The sequence below is a fragment of the Netta rufina genome (assembly GCF_964035555.1).
Source record: "Netta rufina genome assembly, chromosome: 17".
Lineage (NCBI taxonomy): Eukaryota > Metazoa > Chordata > Aves > Anseriformes > Anatidae > Netta > Netta rufina.
In genome coordinates, this window is record NC_140141.1 from 14,535,009 (window position 1) to 14,553,519 (window position 18,511).

An 18,511-nucleotide genomic window follows, 5' to 3' on the forward strand; every position below is an offset into this window, starting at 1 on the left:
CGTGACCCACAGCTGTCCCCAGAGCCACCGTTTGCGGCCGTTTTTATGGTCTCAGCCTCGTGCCAGGGCCTGACGTGGCACATGTCCAGCCACCCATGATGGGGCACGGGGACAGGGACGGGGACATCGCGGCTTCCCGGGGAGGCGCAGGGACAGAGGTGACGTCCGCCGCTAATCGGCCAGATGGTGACAACTGCGGGAGGTCAGCGCGTGGGAGAGGCTCGGACGGGGCTCAGGACATGGCCAGGGGGTCCCTGCCCAGGGCCACCCCGTGGTGAGGACACGGCCAGCACCGAATCCGGCCGGTGGCTGCGCGCCGGGAGCGGGGCTGTGCCACGAGCCCCCGGTCCCGGCGGGGAGACGCGAGCTCCCGAGCAGTCAAGTGCGCTCAGCCTGTGAATAAGAAGCACTTCATTCTCTTTTCAAACTGTATAATTTCTGCCTGATTGTAATGGCATATTTTAAAATTACCAGAAATCGAAGCCAGAAAATGGATACGGCTGCTTTTACTGCGAGCTGCATTAACAAAGGATATGTAATGCACGAAATAAAAACACCTCCCTGCCCCCCTCCTCCTTTTTTAAGACAGTAATAGGAGAAAATTGGTTTTGAAACTGAATAAAAGTCCTTTTCAGAGGAAATCATTTCTTTCAGGGTACCTTTGCTGAAAGTAAAATAGTGAATAATGAAAGGTGGTTACATGATTGTCTTTCATTTAGAGAGCGCTAGGACAGATGGAATCTGGGAGAAATGCAAGATTGGAATAATTGCATGGTAACAAGGCGCTTGTTGTGAAATTAGTATCTTAAGAAAGTAGTGAAAAAGGCTTTTACTCATGAATACTTCATTATTAGGAGAAAACAGCACAATTTGGGTTCTCCAGACACCTGCTCGGTATTAAATGACTTCCTCCTCCCCTCCTGCTCCTCACACCTTTCTCTGACGACTCTCTCCGTCTCCCAAACTTTGCAGCGGGGCTGGCCGGGCGCCACCGTGTCCCCGCAGCCCAGGGGCAGGACGGGAGCTCAGGACCCCAAACCCCGTGGTGGTGGCAGCCGGGAGCGAGCAAGCACGCGTCCGTGGCCATTTGTCAGCTCGGAGGAGAAGGCGAGCAGTTCCCAAGAAGGCCTGTCCATTGTGTGCAGGGAAAAAAAAAGACATTTCTGTAATCGCTCAGACACGGCCGGTAACCAGGTCCTGCTGTCGGGAGGCTGGGGCCGGGGCTCGCTGGCTCTGCGGGTCCCCATCGAGCCCCTCTTGCTGGGCCATGCTGGTGGGGAGGTGCTGGGGGTCTCCTGCCCTCGGCCCCAAACTCGGCACATCACCAAGCGGTGGTGGTGACCTGCTGTGCCAGCGTGTGCCCAAGGCCACTGCGCCGCCCCCACGCACCCCGGCACCTCGTGCAAGCAGCAGCCACCCTGCAGAACCCCTGAGCACCCCGGGCAGGCAGGATCCCATCCACCAGACCCAGCAGGAGGATGTTTCCCTGCGATGGAGCAGCTAAAGAGGTGCATCCGCCCTGCCATGCAGCCCTGACTCACAGCCAGCGGAACATTTCGGCCAGGAGAGCGATGGATCCAAGGACGGGCACCGCAGCCGCGTTTGTGCCTGCGCTGGGCTCCCTCGGGATGTGCAATTAGCAGATCCTTGGCGGAGGTGACTTTGGCCTGACCCCTCCAGCTCTTCCTGAGCAGATTTTGATGCATCCCACCATCCCGAGTGGGACTTCGACGCCCGTGGGCCGGGTCCCTGCAGTGCGGTGGGGAGGACATCCCGGTGGCAGCTGCTGCTGTCCCCAGCCCGGGCTCAGGGCTCGGGGCGCACGGCGCTGGAGCTGTGCCTCGAAGGAGGACGAGGAGCTGCTTGGTTTCCTGCAGGAGGAGCGGAGAGCGACGCAGGGAGCACAGATCACCCACCGAGCCCTTCATATTTATTTTATACATCTTCATATTTATTTAAGGCTTCCATAGTTATTTATTTATCTCCAAAAGAGCAAAGGCCCCTGCGCAGCGTGCGCGCCGGCGGTCGGCGCAGGAGCTCCCAGCCTCCGCTGTGCGCAGACTTTGCCCGGCGGCGCGGGCAGGGGGCACGGGAAGTGTTTGTGGGAGGTGGGCACGGGTGGGGGGCACGGACAGAGGGTGCTGGTGGCCGGTGCCCTCCTCTGACCTCCGTCTCCTTTCTCTCAGCAGCACGCGGGGCGGCGGCGCGGCCGGCCAGGACACCCGGACCATGCTGGCGTGCCTGCAGCGGACCCAGAACCCCCCAGGCCAGCACCTCGCCTGCCCCAACAAGGCCCTGGAGCCACGCAAGTGTAAGTGGTGGGGCGGTGGGGAGGGCACACGCATGGCATCGCCCGCTGCCCCCCGGCACCGGGATGCGCCGGGGTCCGAGCCCCTCCGGAGCCGAGCCTGCGCCCGGCTCCTGCCCACCCTGGGGCGCCCGCGCCTGTTCCCTGCTTTGATGCTTCTTGTCTTATTGGAAAAGACATTCATTTAACTGATAATTAAAAAGAGCAGGAGAAGCGGGGTTATTTGGGGGGGGGAGGGGGAAGGAGACGAGATAAGCAAATTAAATTGGGTTGCTGGGGCTGATAAGTGGAACTTCGGAAAATTTTGCGTGGCTGCCTGCAAAGCGCGGCGGCAGACAAAGCTCCAGGACCTGCTCCGCAGCCTCCCGAACCCCCGAGGCCTCGGCGTCCTCCCCTCCCTCCCTCCCGTCCCTTCCCCCCCGTAATTACTTTCCCAGTTTTGCTGCAGCTCGCCTTCCCGACGAGCTGGCCTTTCAGATAAGCTGTAAACTAGTTACATTAAAATGGGTTCCAAAAGGTCACTCCAGTAAAGCACCTGTCTCTCCCAGCCTTTGTCTCTCAATCCAAACCATGATTAAATGTATATTTAATGAGCCTGCTTTAGGCAGGCGTGTTTGACCTCCCCGGCTGGGAAAGACGCATTAAGATTCTCAAGTGATGAATGTGTGTTTTAAAGAGGGGAGTGGATATTTTTCTGCTGGTCTCAGTTGGATTTTTAAACATCGCAGGCTGAAGACAAATCAGCTGCTAAAGCTCGGCTTGTTAGTGTGTGACAGCCCCCAGGCATTTGTTTAATGATCTGTATTTTCCCACAGACATTTTTCCCCTTTACCTGGGCACCCCAGCACGGCTGGCACGGGGTGGCACCGGGTTTTGCTCGGTGTTTGGCTGGCCCCGGGGTCTCACGGGGGGGCCAGGGTTTATTTTCTGGGTGAAGCTCCCCAGGCTCGAGCGCGGTTTCGTGGCCAGCCAGGAGCTCACCCCGGGCAGAGGAATGCAGTAGGATCGCTGGTGGGGATGTGCTGGTGCTTACAGGGCCTTGGTGGTCTGGGGTGGATGGGGTCTGTGCCCCCCAAGTGGTTTGCACCCCGTTGGGATTTGGGCTCCCCATGGGCTCTGCGAAGCGGGTGGGCGAGCGCGTGGCCCCGCACATCGGTGTGCTCGCCTTGAATCCAAGCTCGCGGTGCCGCTCGAGTCTCCTTCCTATTAGTGTCTGGAAGGAAAATGAATGTTGCTCTTGTAAAATTATTCCTAATCCGTCATGCCTGAGCAGCGGCGCAGGGCTGGCGCGAGGGCTCCGGCTCCCGGCGCTCCTCGGTGCCACATGCTAACGAGCTCGGCTGTGCCCACAAGGACGGGACCCACAGCGGGGATCCTGCCAGGGTGTCCTGGGGACCCCACAGGTTTGGCACCAGGCTCTTTGTGCTGAGCCCTGCAAGGCACCAAGGTCAGGATGTGCCCCCCCCTGTTCCCACAACGTGCCCAACACGTGCTGGTGGTGGCTCGGAGCTGGGGGTGCCTCAGCCCGTGGGACACGACGCCGCGGAGCATCCCCCGGGGGGACCCCAGGCCAGCAGGGACCACACAGGGACCAGGGGGTGGCCGATTGTGCCCCCACCCCTGGGGCAGGAGCGTGCTCACCCCAGCTCCCTGGGGTTTTTTCCCCCCTTGCCCCGGTGCGGGCCGTGCCTGGCCGCGCTCCCCCAGCGCGCTCGCTGCCGGCCAGGTCACCTTAATCAAAGTTTAGCTGACCGTACGTTTCCGCTCATTATGGGAAAATGCAGCATGCCTCTCTCCTCTCTGCCTCCTGCTATTTCAAATTAAATTGCAGGTGACATTCAGGGCCACGCATCTGGGTTTGAATACAATTTTCCCTTCCTTATTTATGGCACCTGCGGTGCGCGGGGTGGCGAGGAGCCGCCGGGCTCGTCCCGGCCGTGGGGCCGAGCCTGCCGCTGCCCCCCAAACACCCGCCGAGGTACTGGGAAAAGAGAGCGCTCCCTTAAAACGAGGCACAATTTAGAAGTGCCTCTGATTACTTAATTTGCTCCTGAGTATCTCAGTAATTATCTTTATGGGTCTTATTTCTGTCCTCTGGCATTGTTTCTGTCGATATTAAATGAGTCTGGCTCTCGGCACGCTGGCCGTCTGGCCCAGCACCGCTGTGAAATCCTATTACCCTGCCGGTGCCGCTGATTAATTTTTGTATTAATTTCACGTAAAAGGTGAGCTGACTAATTTTCCTGCCCGTGCTGGGAGCTGAGGGCTCCGGCACCTTCACCCCATGGCCCTGCCCTGCGTTCCCCCTCGCTCTCCTCCCTATTCCTCTCCCTGCTCCCGGTGCGTTGGTGCCCCACGCTCCGGCACAGCCAGCCCTGAGCAGGAGCATCCCAGTAACTGCTGGGGGTGACTGCACCCCAGTGCTGGTGGCAGAGGCTGGCTTCCCTCTCCAGGAATCCCAGTCCGTGCCCTGAGCAGGGTGGCAGCGTGCCCTGTGTCCTGGAGGCTGTGGCAGGATGGTGCCCTGTGCCCCACCAGCCCCTGCCCACCACCTCCCACGAGGAACAAACAGCATCCTCAGGACAAAATCACCTCCAATTAGCTCCGGCAGCCCGGCCCCTTTTGATTTTAGTCCGTGTGCATTACAGGAATCCTGAGCTTTATTTAAATCATAAATCAAATGATGCGGCTCTCGCTTTGCCCAAACTCTTCGCCTCTCTTGCTCTCCGCAGTACCGTAGCGCTGGGTTATATTTAATGAAACGTTGCTTTATCTGTGCCCTCCTCCAGCCTGCACCGGGGGGGGCCCTGCCGTGGGCTGGGATCAATACGGAGCTGGGAGGGATGGGGAGCTTCATGGGCAGAACACTTTCCTTCGTTAAGAAAGGAAATAAATAATGCCCGTGGCGTGGCCTCGAGGGCAGCTTGCTGAATGCCCCCCTGCAGCAGCACCCGGGGATGGGGACGTGGCCTTTGGGAAGCAAAATGTCCCAGTGGGCATAAAGGACAGGGACACCCCCAGCTGGAAACCATGGAAAGAAGGACGGGGCTTTGTGGGGTAGCCAGAAACGGGGTGGGTGAGGGCGAGAAGCTCGGGGACCCCTCGGGCTGCGTGGGTGCCGTGGCACAGGGAGGATGAGGAGGGCTGAGCCCGTCCCCCTGAGCACCAGAGCCCCGCAGAGGGCTGCAACGAGGCCGTGTCCTTGCTTTGATGCATCAAAGGGGCCGTGGAAGGAGCCCACCTGTTCCATGCGCATCACGAGCTTTGCTGAGCTGTGCTTTCTTCCTCCCCGCCTGCTCCCTTTTTATTTTTCGCAGGTGCTTTTTAGAAAGACGAGATAACAAGTGCCATTTGTTTACCGAAGCCTGCTGAGGAACAAAAGGGGGCTGACGCGCTCACATCAAACGCCGCTTTTTCCGTAAACATCATTTTGGCGTGGTTGTTGGATTCGGAGCCCAGCCCTGTTGGGCACGGATTTGGGGAGGCTGGGTCAGGCTCCGGAGGGCTCGGCGTGACTGCGCACGCCCCGGGACGCACCCACGGAAACTCAGCCCTGAGTGATAAAACTGTTTAATTGCATCCGGGATAAAACCACATTTAATGGCTTCTCATTACACAATTCTACTTATTCCAAGGGCATTTTCATTAAAGTAGCTGCAGCAAAGCTCTGCTTTTTGTACACACCCATAAAATATCATTTTAATTTCATGAGGGGTTACACATGAGTGAAATAAGATTAATTCTTTCATTTTCAGTTTCTGGAAGGGATCGGTTAATGATGGTTCTGTGTATTTATATATGTGCCATAAAAAGGAGTTCAATTAACTGCCGTGCCCAAAATGTGCTGTTGACTTGCACTTTCCCTGCCAGGAAACGCTGCAGAAACACTTTTCGATCGGTCGCGTGTGCGGGGGGAGATGGATGGGGCCGGGCGCTGGGCTGGGGGGAGGCTCCCCAGGTGAGACCCCGTGGCCAGCAGGGACCCAGCCGGACCCCAACCTCTGGGGGCGTTTGGCTCGTGGTGCCCTGACACGGGAGGGGTTTTGGTTCTGCAGCCAAACTTTTCGGCACCGCTCTTGATTTCGTAGCAGTTGTGGGGTTTTCAGCTGCCGGTGCCTTCGCTGGAGCCACGGGGGGGCTGGCGGCATGAAAAGTGTGGTTTTTAGAGATCAAAAATTAATTTAATAATAAAAAAAGTGGCAAGTACATCGCCCAAATAACAGAGTGGAGGGGCTGGGGCGAGCTGCAGGGCCCTGGTGGGGCCCCCCCTGCTCCGAGGACCCCATTGCTGGCCCTGTGGTGAGGTGGCACCAGGGTTGCACCGGGGAGGATTTGGGGCAGCCTCGTGGTGGCATTTGGGGTATCCTAAAGCTGGCATCAGGGTGGCACCGGGGTGGCCTCAAGATGCCAATGGGGCAGTGTCGGGGTGGCATCAGGGCGCCATCGGGGTGGAATCGGGGTGGCACCAGGGTGCCATTGGGGTGGCACCGGGGCGTCCCCCCGCCCGCCCTCCCCGCTCCCTTTGCCCTGCCGCTGGCCGTGGCGCTGTGCGCGGTGCCGCGGCGGCGCGCGGTGCTAATACCTCGGCGAGGAGACAAATAGAAAGTGACACATGTGTGTGTAGACTGGTATTTGTGGTGACGCTTTGACTGCAGATAATAAAGTGCTCGCCCTGAGGTGATCCAATTCAGCAAACGCCTCGGCAAAGCCGCGCGCTCCTTCAAGGGAGAGAATAAAGGGGAGGAAAAAAAGGCCCGTCTGAAATGACATGTCAGCCTAAAAAGGGAACGTGTTAATGGATGAATATCTCGGGATGGCAAAGCCCTGCTCTTCCCTTTGTGCTTTGTCATGAATTTTGTTGTCTTTGCACATTACGGCTCCTGCGCGGCTGCCGCTCGAGGTTTGCCACCTACGTTTATTCAGATGGATTTCTCCGGCTATTATTCCTGGAGTTGTTTTTAATTTAAGCCCTCGAAGCCGCTCTGCATTTTTCTCTCGGCTCCTCGTGCGGGGGCTGCTCTGCTGGGGGAGGCTTTTGTCCCGGCACCGCGCGGGGCTGTGCGGCAGGGCCGGGGTCCTGCAGGGGTGGGGGCTCCTGCAGGTGGGGCGCAGCCCTTTTTTGCTGCCCCCCCCGGCCACCCCAGGGGGCCACGCTGCAGGGGACACCGTGGGGACGCTGCGTGCCCTGAGCAGAGCTGGCGGGGGGCCGGGGACCGCGCAGGTGCGGGGCCCCCCCCCTGCTGCATCCCCGCGCCGCGGTGGCCTCTGCGCCACCCATCCTGGGGACACGGTCACCATAGAAACCGCCGCACTTCAAAGGGTGGAAAATGGTGAAATCCGACAGGGAAGGGACGTGCGTGGCGGGGGGCAGCAGCACTGCCCGGCTGCGCACCCCCTGCCCATCCCCGTGTCCCCAAATGTCCCCCCCCCAGTGCCCCAGCGCCAGCCCGGGGGGCTCGGTACCCACGCAGCTTTGCCAAGGGGGACCCAGACCCCAGCATCAGGGGCTTCATTTGTTTGTCAAACGCACCATGTTTTGTTTGTTTCCTTCCAAGTGTTGTGCAAATATTTAGGTTTCTAAAATCTGCTCGCAGTTTCGCAGCGAGATCAGGGGGCTGTGGATGGCTTCTGGAAGCGTCGAGGGCGCTGGCGCTCCCCTGCTGGATGGGGAGCAGGGCAGCACGGCCCAAACACAGGGCGAGCTCTCAGCTCTTGCTGCATGCCCCTCGCTTGGGGAGGGCAGAGGGGAGGCTCCCGTGGCCCTGAAGGATGGGTGAGGTCCCCCAGTAGCAGGCAGCAGCATCACACACAGGTCCCGGCCTCTGCACCGCCTGCATCCACCTAATGAGAGCACCCCAGGCTTCGCCTTGCGCTGTGGGGCAGAAAATTGTGGTGATTTCCCCCTTGGGAAACCCTCCTGTGCCCCACTAGTGGTGCTGGGCAGCTCCCCAGGTGCTGGGCACCGTGCCACGGGGACAGACCTGCCCAGGGGGGACCGGGGCTCGGGGGGTGCCGGGCTCCAGGCTCGGCTCCAGCCTCACCAGCTCTCGGCTCTGCAGCGCTGCGAAGATTTACCTCTGAGATGAGTTTTTTTCATTTGTAGCAAAATACGGTCCTGCTTCGATGTGTAAAAATAAGGTTTGTCCCGCCTGATGTTGTGGAGGAGAGGAATGGGGGCGAGGGAGGGCGACCAGACTGTGATCCCACATGGCTGTGGTGCTGCTGGGTGCTGCCACCGTGTCCCCGCTGAGCCCTTCCCCAGGACTGCTGTGCGGCCGGTGCCAGCCCCAGGACATCCCCCCACGCACCCCAACATCCTCCTCATCCTCCCCATTCAGGGCAGGGGCACCCCAGAGCCCCTCCTGCAGCAGCACAGCCCCAGGGCTGGAGCCAAGAGCTGCTGGCGTGCTGGGAGGCGCGTGGCTGAGAGCAGGGCTCACCGGGGGCGCAGCCGGGCTCCTCCAGCACCCGGCCTGACCATGGCATCAGGGGATGGAGGAGGCTTGGTGCTCAGAAAAAGGATCTTGGAAAAGATGCTGCTTTGGTCGGGGACACCCCATCTCCACGGCACAGCTCCTGGGTTCCCCTGGGCAGCGGTGGCAGGACCCCCGCGTGTCTCCGGTCGCGCATTTTGCACCGGCTTCTCGGCTCGCAGCGCGGCAGGGCTGAGGCTGCCCGAATCCATAAACAAAGATTTATTTCGGATTGCAGCGTTGTTGGGGTCTAGGATTTAAATCTGTGTCTTGAACCGAGTTTGGTGGCCAATTTGCTAAAGTAAAAAGTTGTTTAGCTGGAGGCGTAATCTTATAAGCCTATGCTGCCATTATAATGGCTTCTCATTTCTGCCTAGCTTTCCAATAATGCTTTGAGCAGAAGCTCGGAGTAATATAAAAAGCCATAGGATTATTACTGCGGGCGATGCATTTTCCATTTACAGTAATAAAATACTGAAGAAACAAAACAATTTAAAATTCCAATAAAATTCAAAACAAATCTTTGGCTGCTGAGCAGATTCAATTATTTAGCTGTTATTGAGTGCAGGCTGGAAAAATAGAGCAGGTCAGGGAGGGAGGGGGGGGACCCAGAGCTGGCTGCGTGTCGCCTTCACCCAGGAAAAGGCGAGCGGAGGTGGGAGATGGCCCGTGGCCGGCGAGAGCATCTGCTGGGAGAGGGGATGAGAGGTGGGTGTCGCAGGAGGCTGGGGCTGGTGCCACCATCTCGGTGTTGCCCTTTGAGCTCCGGCGAGGCCGGAGAGGCTCAGGAGCTCCAGGAGCCAGGGATGCTCACGGCAGCGAGCCCTCGCTGAGCCCGTTGTGATTCGGGAGCAAGCGAAGGTCTGGAGCAGGAGGTGAGAAAAAAGCAGGGGAGCAGCCACCACCGCCTGCCCTGCTCCCGTGGCAGCATCCCTGCTGGTGGGTGGCACCGGCACCGCTCGCCGGGGGAGCGCACGAGCTCTGCGCCGGCACAGGGGGGGTTACAACGCGTGCCCCCACCCTCGCCGTGACGTCCTCGACGTTTCGGGTTCAAGAGGAGGGAGGGGGGAAAAAACTGCCGGCGACCGGCTGAGCATCAGGCGGGCTGTCTGCGCCTGACGGGTGACGGCGGTGATTCGGGAGAGTTTGCATCTCGCAGTAATTACAGCCCGTTAGAAAGCAGTAATTACTCCGGAGAGGGGGAGCCGCTTACCAGCAGCGCGCACGAGCGCGCCAGGAGCCTCTTGGAAATTGGTAGCTCTGTAATTTTCCCGGTGGGGGTTTGGTGCGTCACCCTGATATGTGACAACACACTGAATTTGTGACTTGTCACATCCAACCCAGCTGGTGTGAAGAAGGCGACAAAGGAGGCTCCTCGCTTCCCCCCCTCGGCTCGCTCGCAGCCCCCCGTGCTCCCCCAGCGGGGCGATGCCACCGACGTCGCCCACGGTCACGGCGCTCGGGGACGGGGCTTGGAGTCTCCAGCAGCGAGCGGGGGTGCACGCGGGGCCGCGCCGCTCCCTCCCCCATCGATGCCCTCTTTTTTTTAATTCTTTTTGCTCAGAAAGGAGGATTTTCCTCCCTCCGTGGAATGGGTTCATTAGGGATTCTGCGAGTGTCACCGGCTAATTAGTGTCATGTTAATTGAGTATTCGCGATGCTGCCACCTCCAAGGACAGCGGTGCCGGCATGAAGGGGAATGCAGACGTGCGTCGCTCGTGGTGCCGGCGGCCGTGCCGCTGGGCAGAGCCCCCCGGCTCGCTCCCAGACCCATGGATCAGGGGGATCCATTGTCCCGGGGGGGTTTTAACCCAGCACAGGCGATGCCCCAAGGACGGGGAGGTGCTGGAAGCACTGCGTGCCCCGTGGCAGCCTGCCTGGGCTGCTGCGTGCCCGCGCCCTGCCGTATGGAGCCGCGGGCGCAGTCTCTCCCAGCAGCTACATTAAATCCTGCTCAAAGGCCCTGGTTTTAATTGGCTTAATATACTCGTTAATAACAATGTCTATTTAAGACACCTGTAAAAAGCCCATAACATTAACTTAATGGGAGAAATGGCTGGTGAATGCGCTTCCATTCTGCCTTTTAAATTACTGGTACATCGCCGTAATGGAGAGCACTGAGAGCAGCAGCGGCCGGCCCTGGGCTCGCTCCCCGCACCCCTGGGGCTGCTCCTGCTCCTCCACGGGGGTGTTGCACACCAGGTCCTTGAGGTGCGAGTGCCCCAACCTGCCCCTAAATACTGCTTCTAATGCCAGGCCTTGCTCTTACAGACACGTGCATGCATGCGGCGAGGTCGGAGCAGGACCGAGGCAGGCGTGGTCGCCCCGTTTAATGAATCCGCCCTCGTTAGGTGCGCCTCATGGCACAGCTCTTCCACAGCGACCTTGACCCCCAGCCTCCCAAATTGCCTGGCAGTGAGGGGCAGGGTCCCTGGGAGCACCGGGGCTCCTCGGTGGCACTTGGCCCAGGGTGGGCTGAGGATGGCTGGTGGTTACCCAGTTGTGCCAGCAACTTTTTGGAGCAGTGGCAGTGCTCGAGCACCCTTCACGCTGGAAGCAGTGGGGTTGGTCTAGGGAATGGGCACTGGACATCGCCTAGGGACAAACTTTTGGGACCTGGCCAGCTCCTCCGTGCCTAGGGTTGGTGCTGTCCCCAGCCTGCCTGCCCCATCAGCCAGCCCTGGGCAGCTTCAGCACTCGGGGAGCAGAACCAGGATGCTCAGCAGCCGTGCGGAAAGATGGGCCCATCTTCATAAAGCACGTGTGAAATGCTTATACGATGTCTTTTTCCGTGCCATTACTTTTACTGGGACTGAGGATTGCACGGCGAGGCACGCGCCGGCTGCTGCTGCATCCCCAGCCCCGTGCTTGGAGGGTCCCTGCTGCTGCCCTGTGCCACCGCCGTGGCCACGGGAGAGGTGGCAGCGAGGCAGAGGCACCGCCGTGCCGTGCTCCTTGGTGTACTCGTGCAGAGCAGGGCTCCCTGCAGCCTGGGGAAGAACACATTTGGCACGCCAGGAGAAAAAATTTTGTGAAACAGAGCTGGCAGTAATGTCCCCATTACAGACAACGGCGACTCTGCTCACGGAACGGGGACATCTGTCTGCTGCGCCTCCTTTTTACTGGTGTCACCGGTGGCTCCGTGGTTGTTCCGTTCCCAGCAGTGGTGGAAGGACGAGCACAACGTTCTGGCTGCCCCGAGCCACTGGAACTGCTTGTGCCAAACGTGTGGGCACTGGGACTGGGACCGTGGGCACCCGTGTCCCCCGGGGTGCTTTATGAGCGATGGGGAGCCAGCGGCACCCCCCCCTGCGCGCATGTGCCGGCCTGGATGTGCATGCGCACGTGTGTGTGGAGATTTTAAACACCTAATTTATTCCATCTATTAGATAGATTTTGTAGATTTAATCATTTTCACAGTTGGTGGCTCATTGGATACTCAAGATAAACTCCAAATGAAAGTATAATGGGTACGACAAATGAGTTTTCACACCAGAATGGCAGAAACTTGCTTGGGAAAGAGTTTGAAAGGAACAAAAATATATACATATATAATTTTTTTTTTTCTGCGGTGGCTTTTGCTGACTACAGTAGGTTACCACAGTTAATTTCACCAGTTTTGTTCATCTGTAAAATTGCATAAAAGTGACATTTTTGTGCTCATTATAGGAACTGCTGATTTATGGCTGGTAAATGCAATGCTTTTCCATTTTTGGTGAGGTTCTCGTAGCAGCGCAAAGCACCCATGAAATTGCTTGTATAATGTAGTTTAAATCCAATCTCGGAGAAAGATTCCCCCGTTGGGTAAAGTGACATTTCCATTCTCCACACCGAGTTTATTTTAGGCCACTTAGAAGTGACTTTATAAGTGAGAGGGGGCAGGTTTGTGCCGTGACCTCGTTTCTACCAAAGGCTGGCGCCGGGAGCCGGGCGGGTGGTGCTGGAGGAGAAAGAGGAGAAGGAGGAGGAGAAGGAGGAGGAGGAGGGGATGAGGCTGAAGGGCAGCCATGGGTCCTGGGGCCGGACTGACACTGCTCTTTGCTCCCGCAGGCGAGACGGCGGCACCCATGCATTCCCCGCGCTACCCCAGCCCCGCCGAGCTGGACGCCTATGCACAGAAGGTGGCCAACAGCCCGCTGACCATCAAGATCTTCCCCACCAACATCAGGGTCCCACAGCACAAGCACCTTAACCGAACGGTCAACGGCTACGACACCACGGGGCAGCGCTACAGCCCCTACCCCGTGCACGCCAGCGGCTACCAGGGCCTCCTGGCCATCGTCAAAGCCTCCGGCAAAAGCGTGGTGAAGAACGCGGAGGGGAAGCGGACTAAGCTGTCGCCCGCCCAGGCCGGCGTCGCTCCCTACCCAGCCTCAAGCACTTTAGCTCCAGGCCCTTCCTGCGCCGGGCAGCTGAGCTACCACGGCGGCCAGAAGCAGCTGGAGGGCCCCGTGCCCCCCAACGTGACGGTGGCGGCCTCGGCGCTGCCGCTGGCGGGCAGGAGCCTGGCGCTGCCTCCCTCCAACCTGCCCTCCATCCAGAGCATCATCTACCAGCTCAACCAGCAGTGCCAGGCTCAGGGCTCCCAGCCCGCCTGCCCGGCCCTGGCGGGCGCCCACCCCAGCCCGGCCAAGCACGGCGCCTTCCCCGCCGTGGCCTCGGCCGGAGCCTACGCCGGCGCCGTGCTGCCGGACTGCCGCAAGGGAGCCGAGCTGGCGCTGGGCTCCAACCCGGCCCTGGCTCCCAAGGCTGGCCTCTACCCCGACGGCGTGGACTACCTGCTCTGGCAGCAGAAGCAGCAGCAGCACCTGCGAATGTACAGCGGGGGCGGCGGCAGCGGCGGCGGGGGGGCCCTCAGCAAGTCCCCCGAGGCTTGCGCGGGCGCCTCGCGCCCCTACGGGCCGGGGGCGGCGGCGGCGGCGGCGGCGGCGGCGGTGGGGGGCGAGAAGGTGAGCTCGTCGCCCTTGAACTGCATGCACGGCAACTTCTCGGTGGGGCAGTACTTCGCGCCGCCCTGGAACAGCGTCCTGGTGACCCCCACCAGCGACTGTTACAACCCCCCCGAGCTGGGCCCCGCGCCCCGCGAGCTCGGCGTGCTGCCGGCCGAGGGGCTGCCCAGCAAGACCCTCTGCAACACCTCCATCCTCAGCAGCAGCCTCCAGTCGCTGGAGTATCTCATCAACGACATCCACCCGCCCTGCATCAAGGAGCAGATGCTGGGCAAGGGCTACGAGACCGTGTCTGTGCCAAGGCTCTTGGACCACCAGCACGCTCACATCCGCCTGCCCGTCTACAGATAAGGAGCGGCTGCTGCTCTTCCCAAAGCCAGGGCGACGGCCGGGAGGGCGGCCGGGGGCCTCCGGCACCGCGAGGCTGCGAGACCGTGGAGGCCAGGGCGGGGTGATGGGGGGGGGACGGGGTTGGCTACCGAAAGGGGGTCCCGGCGCCCCGCAGATACTGGCATTTAACCGGGGGTCGTCAAACTTGGATGCACCCGAAACCCGCTGGAAGCCAAGGATGAAGGAATGCTTGTCTATATAGCTCAGAAATCATTTTATTTCCACGAATGTGAACAGGGAATCGCTACGAGTTGCTGCTATCCAGGGAGAGGAGGCTCCGCTCTGTGCATGGGCGTGCGCGCGGCGGCCCCGGGGCTGTGCCGCAGGCAGGGTCCCCGCCCGCGAGCGCCCGCGCTCACCTTTAGTTGAAGTCCATAACTTGCACTGCTTTGATTAAAGCTAATAACTGGGGACAGTCTGGAGGCTATTTAAGAAAAACACTTGAAAACTTGAACAGATTTTTGGTTTGTTTGTTTTTTTTTCTTTTTCTTTTTTTTTTTTTTTTTAGTTGCCCAGAGCGTGCGTCTCGTGGTGGCTGCGGCACCGCCCAGCCCCGCCACGGGGTGAGCAGGGGCTGGGGTCACCCAGAAAAAGTCCCACAGGGCGGCCGAGCCCACAGGACCACGCCTAAGTCTCAGATTTCGAAGGTTTGGGGTTTTTTTTTTGCTTTTTTTTTTTTTTTTTTTTTTTTTTTACTGTCAATGATACCCTTGTTCCATTTTAGAGGCAGGCAAGGAGATGTAGGATCACATCCAGTAATGCATGTAGCCACCGCGCTGGGGTGGGATTGCAGACTTCCTTTTCTTTTCTTTTTTTTTTTTTTTAAAGCAGTTCAAAACCACTCATTCTGGTCCGTTACTCAGTCTGTGTAATTATGTGTTTAATAGATTTATTCATTTAAAAAGGCTCCGCATCACAAAATACAAAGTGTTTTGATGTTTAAAGGAAAAGGAAACAATACCCCGATGGAACCCAAGGTGATTGTGCTCAGAAAAGAGGTACTGTATCCCTGAAAGGCCTGTTCAAGCACTAAGTGCATTTACAAATCTCTGAGAATGTTTTTTTTTATACTAAAATTGACCATTATATTCTACTGTGAGAAGTGCTGTCTGCACTATATTGTTTTAAAAATGAGAGAAAACAAACGGAAAAAAAAAAAAAAAAAAAAAAAAAAAACAACCACAAAACCTGCAAGCTGTGTGTCCGGATGTTGTTTTTCCCAAAGTAAAACCAGGATCTCACTGGACGTGTGCTCTGGATTTTGTTTGCTTGCTGTGGCCTCCCCGCTGCCACCCCAGCCGGGGCGCGGGGACACCAGGACACCTCTGCCCACCCCGGCTCCGCTCCTGGCCTGGCTTCGCCCTGGAGATTTTTAGGGCACGGAGGAACACCTATAAATATCCTCCTAGCCACGCTGATCCATTAATCCTTTCCCGGTGCCAGGCGAGGCACACGCACGTGTGCGGGGCCGCCCCGGTGCCGCCAGAGCCGCGGGATTAGGGGCTGCGGCCCCGAGTGCACCGCGCGGGCAGCGGGGTGCTGCCAACGGGGGTGGGCGCTGGGACATGGGGACTGGGCGTTTGTCCCCCAGCCACCGGGTGATTCAGGCAGTGGCACTGGTGGCATCTCGCCCCGTCTGGGGTTTGCAGGTTCCCGTCCCAAGCACGAGGATAATAGCATTACGTCCTAAACCACGCGCCGTGCCGGCGCAGCCCCCGCGGTGCCATATGGCGTGCTGTTATCCTGCTCCGGGGACGGCCGGGGGCTTTAGAGCTGGGACAAGAGGGCAGCCACGGCCAGGGGAGCCTGGTGTCACTTTGTCACCTTTGGACCGTGGCTCCCCGCGGCACAGAGGGGACCGTGCCGTGCCCTGTGCTGTTCTGTGCCGTGCCAGGACGCTCAGCACCACTTCTTGCAGGAACAAGGACGGAGCCGTCGCCGTCCCTGCAGCCACCCAAAGGCCACCGTGGCCCCATCCACTTTGTTCCCTCTTGCCATGAGGGCAGGGTCCGTGTTCCTGCCGGTATTTATGGCTTGCCAGGAGGGGACCGCTCTGTCACCGGCAGCGCTGGCGTGACAGCCAATCAAGGGAACAAAGAGGAATTGGGACAAAAGGAATTTTTCACAGAGGTTAATGTCACTTGGGGGGGGGGGGGGGGTGAGGGAGGAGGAGGGAGTGCCATCGCCTGCTTTGAGCATTAAAATCAGAGCATCTGGCAGAAAACGTTTGCTTAGATCTTTGTCATTAAAAAGCTGCCGCGTTCAAAGGAACGTGAGGCTGAAGCACGTGGGTGCTGGAAGCAGCAAAGGTGGGGTCCCGCTGGGCCCGGCACGGTGCGGGCTGGCGGTGCCAAAGGGACAGCTGGCCAGAGGGACACTTTTCTTCCTGCCAGGCTGGGAGCAAGCAGCAGCATCCCCACGCAGCAGGGACACCTGCCAGAGATGGACGGGGAACCAGGACTGCCCGGCGGGGACATGCAGACCTCGTGGCCACGCTTTGGTTTCCATTCCCAAGCGGAAATCTCATTCCCAGCATCGCCACCCGGCACTGAGACCAGGCTGGGGCTGTGGCAGCCGGGACTGGCCCCTTCCCCTGCCCCTGCAAAGGGGCTTAAATGGGAGTGGGGCAGCCCTCGGGAGGGCAGAGCGGGGTGCGGGGCTCCCCCGTGCACGCACACCCCCCTCTCACACACACACACCCCCGTGTACGTGCCTACAAGTGGCCTCCCGGGGGGGCTCGGGGCCCCAGCAGAAACTTCTCTGCTTGCAGTTTCCCCACGAGGGGGAATTCGTTAGCGATGCCGCTATCATATTTACCACCTCCCTATAAATCAGGGCGAGCGGCTGGGAGCGATGGCTCGATTCATCTTGCGGGTCTCGAAGTCATTACATTTCATTAGGAGGTGCTCTGGGTTTTTATTATTTAGCAGTTTCATTCGCCCCTCGGATAGATCCGTCACCGGAGGAGGATTTCACTCTACACGGGCAGATTTCAAATGTGTAATGCAAAATAAATGTGTCCCTCGTTAGCAGCCGCCCACCTCCATCAAGCCCTCACCCTGCAGAGCTGGCTGGGGAGGCGCAGGCACCCGAAACAGGGGGGGATACGAATGGGGATGGGGCAGGGGCTCACCAAGATGCGTCCCAGCACCCTTGGGCAAAGCCACCTCCACCACAGCACCCTCACACCCCGGTGGGGAGAACGCTGCCCTTTCTGATCCGCAAAAATCGTCCTATTAAAATAATAATGCTCATTTTTAAGGCAGGCGCACGCGAGGCTGATATTAAACTTTGCAGCCGCCTTGGCTGGTTGAGAGTGAGGAGAAGAGACAGGCGATATAAATTGCACGGCTGCAAAAGGACTTAAAAAAACCCATCTCTCATTTTGATTGATATTAGCTTCACAAATTAAGCTTTAGATTTATCTAAAAATAAATTTGCTTCCGCGCTCCGCATTCTGGATGACAAGTGCCTTTCTCTTCCCTTTGTTGGGTTTGTCAGCGGCGGCACGGCGCTGCGCAGCGGCAGGCGGGGGGCCAGGGGGGGCCGTGCCCAAGCAGACCTGGGGGGGGTCAAAGGGGTGAAATAACCCAGAGGGGCCGCAGGGCAGGGCAGGGTGGGAAAGGGGCAAACGCACGTCCCGAGGCCACCCTGCAGCCCCCAGAGACACCCTGTGGTGTTGACACCCTGGGGTGTCACCGCCGTGGCCGCTTGGTCCCCATCGCCACCCGGCCATCGCAGGGCGCATCTTGAAGGCGCAGGGGGGGCTGGGGGAAGCAGCATCCCCAGCCATTTAAAAACTATCACAAGCACATCCCTGCACCTTCAGGACTTGGGCATTTGCACGGTGAGGAAAAATTTGTTTTATTTCCAATGGCACTGGAAAATCCCGTGCCTGTCCCCAAGGTGGGGTGGGGGCACGCCGGGTGCCCACGCCGCCCGGCCAGGCCCGGTGTGCCCGATGGGGATGTGCCACCAGGCGTGGGGAAAGCAAAGTTTATCATTTTCAAATAACGTCTCACATGAAAGATGGAGCCGGCTCAGCGCCTCATTTGATTATGCAGCGTGAGCCGAGAGCTGAAACCTCAGCCTCTCCTAAGTAGTGATAATGAAACTTATTCATTCCCTCACCCTGGGGAAATACTTAAACCACAATATGAGAGATATATGTAAATCACATTTAAACGGAGACAGTGCAGTTAAAGCTAACGGCGAGTAATCAAGTCGGAAGATGAAGTGCCCCCTTCTCTGCTATAGCATTTGCTCGGCGAGCCGGGCTGCTCCCACGGCCCCGCGCGGTGTCACGGCACAGCACGGCACCCAGCCCAAAAGGGGTCCCACCACGAAAACCTCTCCGGCTGCAGGGCACGGGGTGATGCAGGGGGTCGTGG

At 58.9% G+C, this 18,511-nt stretch overlaps 1 protein-coding gene across 1 annotated transcript; it reads left to right on the forward strand.

Annotated features, from left to right (window-relative positions):
• Nucleotides 1-2,200: 2,200 nt before the first annotated feature.
• On the forward strand, nt 2,201-14,081 carry FAM222A (family with sequence similarity 222 member A; the record flags this gene model as incomplete). The annotated part of the gene is made up of 2 exons (XM_084297272.1): nt 2,201-2,311; nt 12,832-14,081. Exons 1-2 carry the CDS (start codon nt 2,230-2,232, stop codon nt 14,079-14,081), a joined length of 1,332 nt encoding a protein of 443 aa, XP_084153398.1. The 5' UTR covers nt 2,201-2,229.
• Between the last annotated feature and the right edge of the window lie 4,430 nt (nt 14,082-18,511).